At 36.5% G+C, this 14394-nt stretch overlaps 1 protein-coding gene across 1 annotated transcript in view; it reads left to right on the top strand.

Moving 5' to 3' along the window:
- Positions 1-14394, top strand: part of C3HXorf58 (chromosome 3 CXorf58 homolog) — a 48384-nt gene that overhangs the window by 12634 nt on the left and 21356 nt on the right. The window contains exons 3-5 of the mRNA XM_044666821.1: positions 8894-8993; positions 12153-12247; positions 12345-12456. Of these exons, the coding sequence (XP_044522756.1) occupies positions 8894-8993; positions 12153-12247; positions 12345-12456 (307 nt within the window). The remainder of the gene's footprint in view (positions 1-8893; positions 8994-12152; positions 12248-12344; positions 12457-14394) is intronic.

Below are 14394 nucleotides of genomic sequence, written 5' to 3' on the forward strand. Positions count from 1 at the left end.
TAGGTGGTCATCAACTTGTGCAAAAAAAAAAAAAAAGTGCCAAAGTTTGTTCATGCTCTGAATTTCCCATGCTCTATAGCAGTGATGGTGAACCTATGGCATGGGTGCATTCTCTGTGGGCATGTGGCCACCCTTCCCATTCCACCCCCCTTTTTATTACTAGAAAGGCAGAGGGACTTGGGTAGAGCTGCTTCCTTCACCTTCTCCACCATACCTGACGACATTTTTTCATATCACCTGCCCCTCTTGCCCAGCAGTCCAGTGGGAGTACACAGTGGGTAAGGTGGGCAACTTACAGGTGACAGCTGGAGGAGAAAGAATGCTTAGGCCACTCCTCTTCCCCCTCTACACTTGCTGAGGGACGTTCCTCACTTCACCGACCCCTCTGCCTAGCAGCCCAATGGGAGTGCTTTCTCCCTCACTTGGGTAGGGTAATGGGGGGAGGGGGAGGGCATGGCATATGGGTCTCTGGGGAAGGGGCAGGCATGACACTTAGTGTCAGGGGTGGGGGCCTGGCATTTCAGCTCTAAAAGTTTCACCCTCACTGCTCTCTAGTATGCTATAATTATAATAAATATGTTAGTAATTTTTTAGGGTCTTAAACCAGGCCCTCATTACCTTTCACCTAGATTTTCATAATAATTTTCTAAATGGTCTCTCTGCTTCCAGTCAGACTTTCCTCTAATTTATCCTCTCTAAAGCTTCCAAAATAATTTCCCCCAAAAAATTCCCCCAATTCCAAAATAATGACAGAAGTCTATGTCATACTCAAAAATCTCTAATGGTTCAATCTTGCCTTAGGTTGCAATGCAAGGGCAGCTAAGTAGCACAGCGGATAAAGTAACAAGCCTGGAGTCAGAAGGACCTAGGCTCAAATTTGGCCTCAGACATTAATTAACTATGTGATCCTGGGCAATCACTTAACTCCAATTGCCTAGCCCTTACCACTCTTCTACCTTGAAATTGGAATTTAGTATTCATTCTAAGATGGAAGGTAAGGGTTTTTTTTTAAGTTACAATGTAGCCTAGCATTTAAGGCCTTCTGTAATATAAATTTTAGCCTAACTTGGACTGCTGGTTATTCCCAGAACTTGGCATTTTGTTTCTCAACTCTAGTTATTCCACTTGCCTGGATGATACTGCCTCCTCAGAACATTTGTTGTGAGCCTTCAAAGCTCACTTTAGGTAATATCCATGCCTTATAAGTTATTAATGTGTGCTCCCTCTTCAAATTAATTTGTACTTCTTATTTTTGTTCCTGTTATGTTAGAGACTGCATGGTGTACACATTGAGCACTAGACTTGGAGTCAGAAAAACCTGGGTTCACATTTTGCTTCATCTTCTTACAAGCATAAGACTTGGGCTCAGGGTCTTAGGTTGTCTCAGTGGTCATTAAAGTGGCAATGTTTGAACTACATGATAAATGGTTGTTAAAACTGAGTTGAGTTGAATGACCTAAATCTGGGAAGATTAAGTGACATTGAAAGAAGAGTGGCTCAAGATCCAAGAAGATCTCTACTGACTAGAATGTTGGTCTAAATTACTTATACTCTCTATATATTATATATGCACACACATGTACATATATGCTATATATACATATATACTTATATTTATGAATAGGAATCATAGGATCATGGATTTATAACTGGAAGAGACCTTAAGGCTATGAATCTAACCACCTTATTTTACAGATAAGAAAATAGACTCAAGGTTAATATTTATTTCTGTTACATTTCATCTTACTAAAAGTCTAACATTGAGTTCCCAAAGTCATCTTTACAAATAAAAGCTAGGTAGCAATATATTTGGAGAAAAAACAAACTGAAAATGCTACTACACTTCAAACCAAGAATTGTATAAAGTTTGATCCAGTAGCCAAAAAACTAATGTGATCTTAGACTGTATTCAGAAAGACAAAGGAGATGGGAGTCCTGCAAAATATGTTCATCTTCTCTGACCATTCCACATGATGCCATGTTTTCCTAGCTCTTATTCTATCTTTCTAATTATTCTTTCTTTGCCTCATTTAGTGTCTTCTAGGGAGACTTCTAACAAGATGTCTGGGTGGGAGGTCATGTATAAGACCATTTTCTCCTCACAACCTTCAGGACTGTTAGAAGTGGAGAACTGACTACTAACAGCTTCTGGGCACTACAGGCTGGCCATTCCAGTGCAGCCAAGCTGGGAGGAGAATAAGGTTGAGTCATTGGGATCTTTTATGAGCCTTCTTAGTTCTGCATCAGAAGCTAGTCAAAAAGCCTTTCCTGCCTACAGTAAGAGAACAGGAAAATAGTCATAGAATATTTGCATATCCTCTGAAGTGCATGTTGCTAATAGCAGCCAAGCTCTCAGTGACCTCTTGTTAGAACACACCAAATAATGTTCTAAAAACAACAGCTTAAGAAGAGAGAAGGAAGAGAAATCTCACAGAAAATCTAGCAGAAAATCTGTTAATACCATGATCAAATACTATGGAATAAAAACATTAGTAGAAAACTCCAGAAAAGGAGCATAATTTCGCAAAAGCTGCAATTAGACACATCTAAAAGAGATCAGATTGGCAACAAGAACCTTTTAAATGATTGGAAGGCCTTAAAAAAAGAAGGAAAAGATAAGTGAAATTTAAATTCTAAAAAAGAACAAAAATTTAATTTTAAAGCATTGGTCCACATCTGAAAATGAAAAATAGAGGATATGGAGCTCAAAAATTCAATGATACAATAAAAAATATTGAAACAAAATCAAAGGAGAACAAAACTGAACCATCTAGAAATATTTATTATATCCTCTTTTCTTCTCAACTCTATCATTTTGTTCCCAAGAATTTTTACCCTTGGCCTTCCTTCATTGTCTCTTTGCTCCTTAGCTGTTTCATCCCTATTTAGCTTCAATCATCAATTCTATGCTCATTCCCTATCTATATTTTTAGCTTTCACTTCTCTCCTTAGGTTCAGAACTGTGTCTCCAAATGCCTAGAAGACATCTGCATCCTGGGTATCCTATCAGTACCTCAAACTCATCATTTCCAAAATGTAAATTGTTGTCTCAGGCAAATCATCCATCTCTGAATTCTCTATTTCTGTCAATAGTATGCCTATTTACCCATTTTCCCATGCATAAAAATCACTTCGATTCTTCATTTTCTCTTACAGACCACACCTAATTAATTACTTCTAATCTTATTGATTCTTCTTCCAAAGAGTCCATGCCTTTGCCCCTCACATTGTTCACATAATAACAATAACATACAGAAATATATATTACTATTACAATAGCAAAAATATTACTATACTGCATTGTACAAAATAAACAATACAACATATAATAACAATATATTGTTACAATATAATAGCAAAAATATACATTGCTTTCTAGTAACAATAAAATACAGAAATATACATTAGTTATAATAGTAACAATGTACAAAAAATACATTGAAGGAAAAGAATTCTGAAGGGAGGATGGATAAAGAGGACAAACAGGACATCTTATTATTATCTTGTTAAAATCAAGAGACATTAAAAAAAACCTCAAGTAATAGAACTTTATGGTTCCACGTGCAATTAGTTTTTTCCCTATTTGTATGTTTAAATGTTTGTTTCTATTGCTTAGCAAATAAATTTATAATTTTACGATAATTTAGAACAGAAAAGAGAATATCTTAAACATCCTCACATAGCATTTTTATTTTATCAATTATGTGTAATAACAAATTTCCATTTGTTTTCTGAAGTTCCAAATCGTCTCCCTCCTTCCTTTCCTTCACCCTTCCCAGAGTTGGCAGGCAATTTGATCTGGGTTATACATGTATTATCATACAAAACATTTCCATATTGTTCATTTTTGTACAAGAACAATCATATAAAGCCAAAAACTCAAATAAACTAAAGTGAAAAGTGTCATGCTTTGATCTGCATTCTTACTCCAATAGTTCTTTCTCTGGAGGTGGCTAGCATTTCCTGTCATAAATCCCTCAGAATTGTCTTGGATCATTATATTGACATTCCACAATATTGCTATTATTGTCACAGCATTTTTTGTGCTTTTATTCCAAACCTATATCCAGAATGCCCTTCCCTGCTATCTCTGCCTAATAAAATCACACCCGTCCTTCAAGATCCAAATCAAATTCTGCCTTCTCCATGAAGATTTTCATTTAAATTCAATCCAAATGAATATTTATTAAATTTCTACTATGTCCAAAGTATTATGGTAAGGATGCCTAGCTATGCTCCATGCCACCTATAGATGGAAATATGACAGTTCCTGCCCTTACGGGATTTACTTTCCACCATTCTACTGTGTGTAGAAGGTGGGGAGGAATACAACATATTCACATATAATACATTCAACGTAATTTGAGTTATTTGAGAGCATTAGTTGGAAAATAAAGAAGAGTTTGAACCAAGAAGTGGCTTTGATGCTTAAAGCTAAGCATTGAGTGAAGATGATAACCCTGTTTATCCAGCCTTTGCCTTTCTGTCTTAGAATTGTTACTAAGACAGAAAGTAAAATTTTACGTTTTTTTAAAGCACTACAGCCAAGTTGAGGGCCTTTTCTCAATAGAAAGCTTCAGTTTTCTCAGTAAAGTAGATAAGGTCATCTGCTGAGGGAAAGGGAATAGGAATTATATAGGGTGACCTAATTTCAATGATCAACCTGAGATAAATATTATAAATAGGATAAGGAGGGGAAAGGCTCAAAGATAAAGGTGAGCCTACAGTTAAGGTGGTACTTTGAGTGTCCAAACTATTTTCCTTAGCATTCCTTACTAACCTCAGCTTACTCTAAGCTTCACCTGAGTCAGGGGTACAAGAGCAGGTTTGGATATTTAAGTGATTTGGAATGGTTGGTGTGGTGAGATAAGGATCATTAGATGTTTAACTAAAAGATTTTGGAGCACAGTGAGAACCCACCTAAGGTTGTATAGCTCCCAAACTTTTTGGCCTCAGGCACTTTATTCTCTTATAAATTATTTTTTAAACCCTTAACTTCTGTGTATTGGCTCATAGGAGGAAGAGTGGTAAGGTGGGCAATGGGGTCAAGCGACTTGCCCAGGATCACACAGCTGGGAAGTGTCTGAGGCCAGCTTTGAACCCAGGACCTCCTGTCTCTAGGCCTGACTCTCAATCCACTGAGATACCCAGCTGCCCCCCTCTCTTACAAATTATTGAGGACCTCAAAGAGTTTTTATTCACATGAGTTATATCTATGAACATTTGCTAAATTAGACACCTTAAATGTTTTAAATATTTATTAATTTATTTAAAATAGTAATAAGCCCATTATATATTAGCATGAATGGCATTTTAATGAAAAATAACTTTTTTGAAACAAAAAATATTTAGCAAGAGTGGCATTACTTTAAATATTTTTATAAATCTCTTTAATGTCTGGATTAATAGAAGACAGCAGGATCTGTTTTTCCTCCAATCTGCTACTATATGTTATTTTGGTTGAAATCCAAGTTAAGTAGATAGGAAGAATATTTTAAAAGACAAATTTTATTTTAATATTAATATGAAAATAATTTTGACACTATGGGCCTACCATGGGATGTTCAGGACCACACTTAGAGAACTACTATTATGTAGTACATTTTTTTGGTAGATGATTTTGAAATATAATTTCTTTACTTTCTCCAGGATTATACAGAAGTGTGGATTAAAAGAAGGAACCAGATTGGGGGCGGGGGGAGGCCTGTGGAGAATGTTGGTGGAGGGGTGTATATGTGTGTGTGTGTGTGTGTGTGTGTGTGTGTGTGTGTGTGTGTGTGTGTGTAGTGACAGTTAAAACTATGCTTTAGAGAAATCATTTAGGCACCTGAATGAAAAATGGATTAGAGTGGTGAATCACAGTTCACCACAAAGAAATTTAATGGAATAACACAGTAAGTAAAGTAACAATAAAGAATTTCCCAGGGCAGCTAGGTGGCTCAGTGGATTGAGAGTCAGGTCTGGAGACCCAAGATCTTAGGTTCAAATCTGGCCTCAGACACATTCTGACTGTGTGATCCTGGGCAAGTCACTTAGCACTGATTACCTACCTCTTACTGCTCTTCTGCCTTGGAAACAATACTTGGCAACCATTCTAATATAGAGAGTAAAGGTTTTTTTTAAAAAAAGAATTTCCCCACAACCTGATGGAAGGGCACATACATAGAAAATACATGTGGCCACAGCACACAAATAAGGAACCCTGATGGTCAAGTACATACATAGATGGACTTATCACTACTCAACTACAGAGTTGGTTGTGTCTCCTGGTGATATCATCATTCTGCTCTTCACTGGTTTTTTGTGGCATATAGTCTCTGCCAGGTGAATAGTCTCTGATGGGCATCAACTCTTCTAGCCTTGAGAGACTACTTCCTGACATTGTTCTACTAATCCATTGTCACTGCTGGTTACTGCCAAGCCTGTCTCCCTTGGGCCTGACTATGGAGCTAATTTCTGCTTCTTCCTGGCCAAAGCTAAGATCTTCAGCAATCAGAGTCAGTTGCTTTTTAATTTTGCTTACATCCCACAGGTTTTTCTGCAAATAACTTTAACAAGAAGAGCCATAAGCACTAACACACCCAATTATTGTTGCTGTTGTTGGTAACACTCACCAAAACATCAGACTAGGGAAGACTTGTTCAACTTTTCTCCCATAAAGAAGCCTCTCTTTTCTTCAAGCCCTCTGAAGAATATAGGTGTCAGAGGCCAAACAATTTGGAGCATACAGTTGTAGCCACTTCTATCAGATGATAGCCAGTTAGCTTACACTCTTTTCACCTGTATTTCCTTGTCACCAAAAACAATATCTGTCTCGGAGACTTTATTCTGCTTAGGGTTAGACATTCCTTATAGCTTCCCATTTAATTTCAGATGGCTAAATTATACCTAATCAGGATCCATTTAGAGTCTCTTCTTCCAGCAAACTCTGAAGGTGTCTCAGGGCATGGAGCTCCATAGTTTCTTAACTCTGAAATGTCTTTGTTCTTCTTTGTATTTAAGTGGAAGAGGTGGGATAAGGAAGACACAAGGAGCAAAATTTATCCTAGGGGTCAATGGCAGTCTCCCCTTGACTACTTTCTTTCCTGACCATTCATTTGTGTGTGTGTGTGTGTGTGTGTGTGTGTGTGTGTGTGTGTGTGGCTAGCAACCCTTTCCAGGATTTCATGTTGCCTTGCAAATTATGAAAAAGAATGCCTTTCATTGGGGAGGATTAGAAGGAATATAGCAGTACTAGGAGGAATGCCAAGATTCAGTTAAATCTAGGAGAGAAGAGAAATGATTAGTTAAAAATGCAAGAATATGGGACAGCTTATCTAGAGAAGATCAGGGGTTCCTTAGAATATGGTAGAATGAGCCTAAAGAGAAGTAAGATTGATCTCAGTGGTGATGAGGGTTCCAGAAAGGGGTAATGAAGAGGGAAAAGATGATTAAACAGGATAAGAGGAATATGTGAATTAGTAAGTTGGGAAGTATACTAGAGTGTCATACTATTATTAAGGTAGTGAAGCCTCAGTAAATAGATTTTAGAACATGGAGAAGTGTCAAGAACTTAACTGGCCTCCAAGTTCTAATCATAACATGGAACACTTATGTTTGACAGTGTGACCTCACAAATCCTTTATTGCACTCTTTGGATTTGGCTGATGGCATCTGTTGGGCTTCTGAGCATGCAAGAAAATTTTCAGGAGAGCTATGAAAGGTTACTAACCTCTATTTATGTATTCTTTGACTTTAACGATGGTTATGAGGGTGGAGGAGGAGGAAGGATACAGAAGTGCAACCTTTACCACATCCCTTCATTTAGAGTCATAGCTGAGTAAAGGACTAAAGAAGAGAACAAAATTGCTCTTGTTCATACCTCTTTACTTAGGAATAACATCAGCTAATTAAGAGACTACTGACTAACCTTTAAGGTCAATTTTCTGCTTTACCCAAGCATAAGCATAGATCAGGAAAGAAAATCTGGAAAGAGGGGGAGGATTCTTCTTTACCCAGGGTGTGTTATAATTTTTTGTAAAGCTTTTAAAACGGATAATTTGGCATCTACCACTTGGAATTATGTTGTATAGCAGTGGAGTAAAACTCAATTAGAAATGAGAACATCAAACTATACGTAAGCATTCCTGCTGGTGATATAGCTTAGAAAACCACATATTAACATTATCTATAATGTATTACATTTTTATGTATTTTGTTAAACATTTCTCAATAACTTTCATCTGATTTGGCTACCCTTCATGTTTGACATTGGCATCTGGATAAAGAATTGTCCTTGGTATCAGGAATATCTTGTTTAAGTCCTGCTTCTGACACACACACAACACACTGGCTATATGACTTTGGGCAAATCACTTAACCTCTCTGATTCAGGAAATTCTTTATGATGATCAATTACAAAGGAAGGTACTGATCTGCATTAGTTGAAGAAGTTGCACACTGAATAGTTCTATATGCCAATAAAATCATAGATATAGCCAAAAATGAGAAAACTTTAGAATTACTGTAACTTTAATCTTCAAAGCACTTGAACTAGTTAGAAATACTGTTGGCTTAGTAATTAATAACCTATGTCATTTTAGGAATCTTTGGAGCTTTGGAAGACAAATTTTTTGTAAAGGTCATCCAATTACTCTGATTTATTGATAATGCATTTTCATAATGGTGCTAAATAGTGTATTTTGAGGATGTAGGAAGGGCAATGAGGGAAGAGTTCATGGAAGTATCTGGCATTTCATTTCTCTTCTTTGCTTAATTCTGGAAATGCCAAAATCCAAAAAGTCACTGTATAACACTGAGAGGAAAAATAGTAGGAATTCAAACTTTGAATTTCTTAAGTATTTGGGAAATAATAATGTTTGCTTTACTTTTATGCTCATTTTTTTTCCTATAGCATTGAAAAAACCCAGGCTGCTCAAGTGATCCAGAGAGCTTGGTTTTCTCATATGGATAGAATGATGTTTCAGCTCTTAAAACATACAATTTGTGCAGCGGTATGTATCAACTCTTCCCCCTCACTGTTAAACTTGCTACTTATTATACTTCAAAGACATATTGAGGATATTCATTGTCTCCTACTTTATATCAATGTGACCTAAAAGCATAGGATTGTGAGTTTGTCTCCTTAGAGACTTCTGATACACACACACACACACATATATATGTATATTTATTACTTGAAATTTATAGTTGCTTTTTGTTCCTAAAAGAATGTTGAGTTTTTAATGAAATGTAACAATAGTTATTTTTAAACTTTTTTTCAAAAGAAATGTAAGATAGCTACAACATAACCAATAGAAAATACTGATTGCTCCAGAAGATGATGTTGGAGTCTCAAATACCCATGTTTAAAATAGTCTGTAGAAATTGGGATACTAATACATTGCTGGTGGAGTTGTGAATGGTCTAACCATTCTGGAGGGCAGTTTGGAACTATGTGCAAAGGGCTTTAAAAGAATACCTAACCTTTGACCTAGCCATATCACTGTTGGGTTTGTACCCCCAAAGAGATAATAAGCAAAAAGACTTGTACAAAAATATTTATAGCCATGCTCTTTGTGATGGCAAAAAATTGGAAAATGAGAGGGTGTCCCTCGATTGGGGAATGGCTAAACAAATTGTGGTAATATGATGATGATAGAATATTATTGTACTGAAAGGAATAAAGAATTGAAGGAATTCCATGTGACCTGGAAAGATCTCCAGGAATTGATGCAGAGTGAAAGGAGCAGATCCAGGAGAACATTATACACAGAGACTGATACACTGTGGTAAAATTGAATGTAATGGCTTCTATACTAGCAGCAATGCAATGACCCAGGACAATCCAGAGGAAGTAATGAGAAAGAAAGTTATCCATATCCAAAGAAAGAACTGTGGGAGCAAAAATGCAGAAGAAAAACATGATTGCTCATGTAGCTCAATATGGATATGATTAGGGTTTTTATGTTAAAAGGTCACTCTACTGCAAATATGAATAACATGGAAATAGGCTTTGAACAATGATACATGTATAACTCAGTGGAACTGCTTGTCAGCTCCAGGAAGGGGGAGAGAAGGAGGGGAAATCATGAATCATGTAACAATGGAAAATATTCTAAATTTAAAAAAAAAAGAAAAAGAAAAAAGGAAATAAAAAAGTAAAAATAAAATAAAATAGTCTGTAGGTCCAGAAATTTGTTATTAATGTTACATTAGAGGAAGCAGGTCTAAGAAATATGAAAGACTTGGCATTGATTGCAGTAGACTTCTTCACAATCTAATATGCTGACAAAACTTTTGTCAAATAAACTCTCAATATGTTGGGCCCATTCTCTTAACATATGGGGGTTTAATTATTGTTAAATTATCTAGGATATATGTATATTATTAAGAAGTTCAGGAAAATACATAACATATGAAATGCTGAAGAAAAGTGTTCATAAACTTTTAAAAGTAACAATGAATTTCCTTTGTCACATATTATCATAAATCAAGCATAACATAGAGAAACATATATGTTTGCCCAGGGTTTTCACAAAGTGGCTCCAAAAAGAAGTAGAATTACCTGTAGATCAGTGGTGGGGTTCTTGAGATTTTCCTTTCTGTGGATGATTTTGTGCTGATTACATCAAATTGAGTCTTACAGGGCCTCTTTAATGAAATCCATGAAAAACAATCAGCCTAACAATCCATAAAGGAAATAGCAAAAAGATGGTAATTAGCAATTGTCTAGGCTGTGTCATATAATTCAGTTATCAGTGCATTGAGTTAGTATATCAGTACAGTTGTCTAGCAGGCAATCAGAAGAGTCAACCCAGCAGAACAAAGCTGATCCTTGACACCAGCACCTCTCTATCACCAGTTTTCTCAATGATGCAGTATAATTGCAAATCTTGAAATACCACAGTCTCTAAAAAAAGGTATTATGGTAACTCAAGTCAGTGGAGATATAACATATGGTTTGGTATAAGTGGACTGAAGCACATAGCACACTAGAAGTGGCATAAATTATATCATTAGGAAATATATGATTGTAAAAAGATTTGGTCAGTCATGTAGTCAGAGGAAAAGATAGCAGGTAGACAACTTGAGTGTTACAATGACACTATGAATTAAATTTTGGATAGATCCTCAGGGAAAAATCTATGGAAGAAAAATGGAGAAGAATCACATAGAATAGGAAAGGATGGATAGGTTGCAGTTGGCATTGATGGAAGTAGTTAGAATCCTAGAGTACTATCTAATATTCTCCTCCATTGAAAAGATCAAATGGCTCAAGGTAGGGAGGTGATCTTGGTTTTTCAAAAGCTATGCCAGTGAAGACCAAACTCTGAAAAGTACTGATAAAGCAGAGAAGGCTTTAGAATATGGTCCTCAAATGAACTGTTTTCATGGATTTAGATTTGTCTAGCTAGAAATATATATCTATGAGTTAGCATATCAGTACATAATTTTATCAGTATATTAGTACTCTAAATCTTGATAATATCTGCATCTGAAGTCTGAAATAAAGACCAAAAGTTATATATATGTAAAAATATACATACATATGAACTTAGATATAAATATACATAGCTTTTGCAAAAGACTCATAATCAGAAGAGACCTCATAGTAATGGATTTTTTTTTGGTCCTAATAAAGGACAAACATTTAGAAATACCCACCCCAGGGAAATCATGAACCTCTGAAATATTGGAGTATTGTGGGCAGCTAGGTGACACACTGGATAGAGGGCCATTCCTGAGTTCAAATCTGCCTCAGATAATTACTAGCTTGTGTGATGTTGGACAAGTCACTTTACTCTGTCTCAGTTTCCTCCTCTCTAAAATGAGCTAGAGAAGGAAATGGCAAACCACTCTAGTATCTTTGCCAAGAAACCCCCCAGAAAGGATTGGACATGACTAAACAAAAACTAACTTTATTGGGATAGCCAGGTGGCTCAGTAGATTGAGCTCCAGGACTGGAGATGCAAGGTCCTGGGTCAAATGTGGCCTCAGACACTCCCTAGCTGTGTGACCCTAGACAAGTCACTTAACCCCAATTGCCTACCCCTTACTACTTTTCTGCCTTAGACAATACATAATATCTGTTCTAAGACAGGAGGTATAGGTTGAAAAGTCTTACTATATTTAGTATGTATGAATATTATTAATCACAGTCTCTATTTCAGGAAAATTGTGTGACATATGAAATACTGAAGAAAGTGTGTCCCCTAGAGGCCGATCTTGTAAAAGATCCTAGTGTGCAATGTAAAGTTAGATTCAGGTAATGTTCATGTGTTTATATATTTCAAAATACAGAAGAGATAACAAAGCCATAATTTGATGCCAAATGACTAACTTTTAGTCTTTTTTTTTTCCAGATTTGGTGGTAAGACTTTCCCACCTTTTATTGTGTTTAAAATTTTTCTTCACACTGGAGGCCATGGGAACAAGTATTTCAGTGGAAAAAATACACTGAGACCATCAAGTGAGGTGACTTACTAAGATACCCTTTTTTTATTAATCCATTATAGTTTCTTAGAATCATAAATTGACAAGTCATTAGTGTTGTAAGGGTTTTTTTAGAGGTCATCAAGCCCATTCATTTTACCGGCAAGGAAACAGAGGATCAAAGTAGTTAAATGACTTGACCATGGTCAGAACTTCAATGTGGAAAAACAATATCTTCCATGTAGGCCAGGCAGATTTTTTCTCTACAGGACCAGGAAGTTGTCCTAAGGACCAAGGACATGAGGATCAAGCTGTTGAAAAAGCTTCCTGTTTTGTACATAAGGTCCTTCAAACTTAGTGGTTGTCTCACTACTATATGAATCACCACAGCCAACATTACCCAATGACTAGATTTCTCTTTTACTCATTCAACTTTAGATTACCCTAGGATTGAAAATAAAATCCAGTTTTCCATTCAGAACCTTTAATAACCTGACCTCCTTCCCCCACCTTTCCAGTCTTATTCCATTTTATATACCCTCATATCCATTACAATCCATTAACATTACCCTTCTAACTATTCTTTGAATAAAACACTTCTCTGTACCATGAGTATTTTCATTTACTTTTCCTTGCCTGAAATACACTCTCTTCTTATTCTTCCCCTGGCTTTCCAGGTTTCCTTCAAGTCCTAGCTTAAATTACATCTTCTATAGGAAATCTTTCTCAACCCCTCTTGATTCTAGTGTCTGCCTTCTTTGAATCATTTCCTTTTTATCCTGAATGTAGCTCATTTATACATATATTTTTTATTTATTGTCTCTGCCCTTCAACTGTAAGGTCCTCGAGGGCAAGGATTAGGTTTTGCCTCTTTTTGTACCTTCATTGCTTAGCACAGTGTCTTTAATAAATGTCAACTCACCGACTGATTTGACTGCCTCAACCAGTGCAAACAGTGCTGTATCCTTGTTGGGCATCCTTTGTATGCTATCGCTAAGTAAATCTCCCTTTGTAGACTTTTAGATAGCCTATAATTCCATTTCATTGCAGTTCTAAATCTGAAGAACTGAGCCCAACCTATAAAATTTGACAGTTGGCAGGATTGAAACAAAATGAAACACAAAATGAGACTGTTAGATGTAGACCATCCAACAATAAGAGGATGTTTATGATAACATGGTAAGGCTACTCAGCAGGATATAGCACAATTTTATGTAGATGTATTCCTCCTCATTTCCTTATGAGGAGGAATACATGACTCAATAGGGTGTATTAGGGGTAATGCCTTGCATAATGTTGGGACAGCCACCAAATCTGAACAGTACTGACCATTATTCCTTGCCTGGACTTTTATGTCCCAGACAATCAGGAAACCTCTCAATGTGTTGCTCAGGTCTTAGCCCCCTGAACTAAGACTAATCTTGTGGTAACTGTTGTTTAATCATGTCTGATTCTTTGTGATTCCATTTGGGGTTTTCTTGACAAAGATGATAGAGTACTTCTCCAGTTCATTTTAGAGATGAAAAACTGAGGTAAATGGGGTTAAGTGATTTGCCCAGGGTCACACAGTTGCTAAGAGTCAGAGGTCAAATTCGGACTCTAGAAAATGAGTCTTCCTGACTCCAGGTCAATCACTCTATCTACTATATCACTTAGCTGCTCCAGACTAGTGTACAGGCATATATTGTTCTTACTGTAATAATTAAAATTGGGTGGCCAAATGTAATAATGGTTAAAAAGAATTGTTGTGGTCACCATTTACAAAATTAACTCTTAAGTCGTGAGACTGTTAGTAGTTTTAATAGCTTTATTACAGTACGGTAGAGATACCAAAGAGGGAAATGTAGGAAGGAGGTAGAAAATATTGCCTAGATAAATTAACTAAGTCTGGATACAAGTGCCTCTCCAAGGAGAGTGTCCCACCAAAGACAGGAGAAGAGCCAAAAGGCCAGTGTCTCCTCAACCCAAGTGAGTTACCAA

The sequence above is a fragment of the Gracilinanus agilis genome, chromosome 3 (assembly GCF_016433145.1).
Source record: "Gracilinanus agilis isolate LMUSP501 chromosome 3, AgileGrace, whole genome shotgun sequence".
Classification (NCBI taxonomy): Eukaryota; Metazoa; Chordata; class Mammalia; order Didelphimorphia; family Didelphidae; genus Gracilinanus; species Gracilinanus agilis.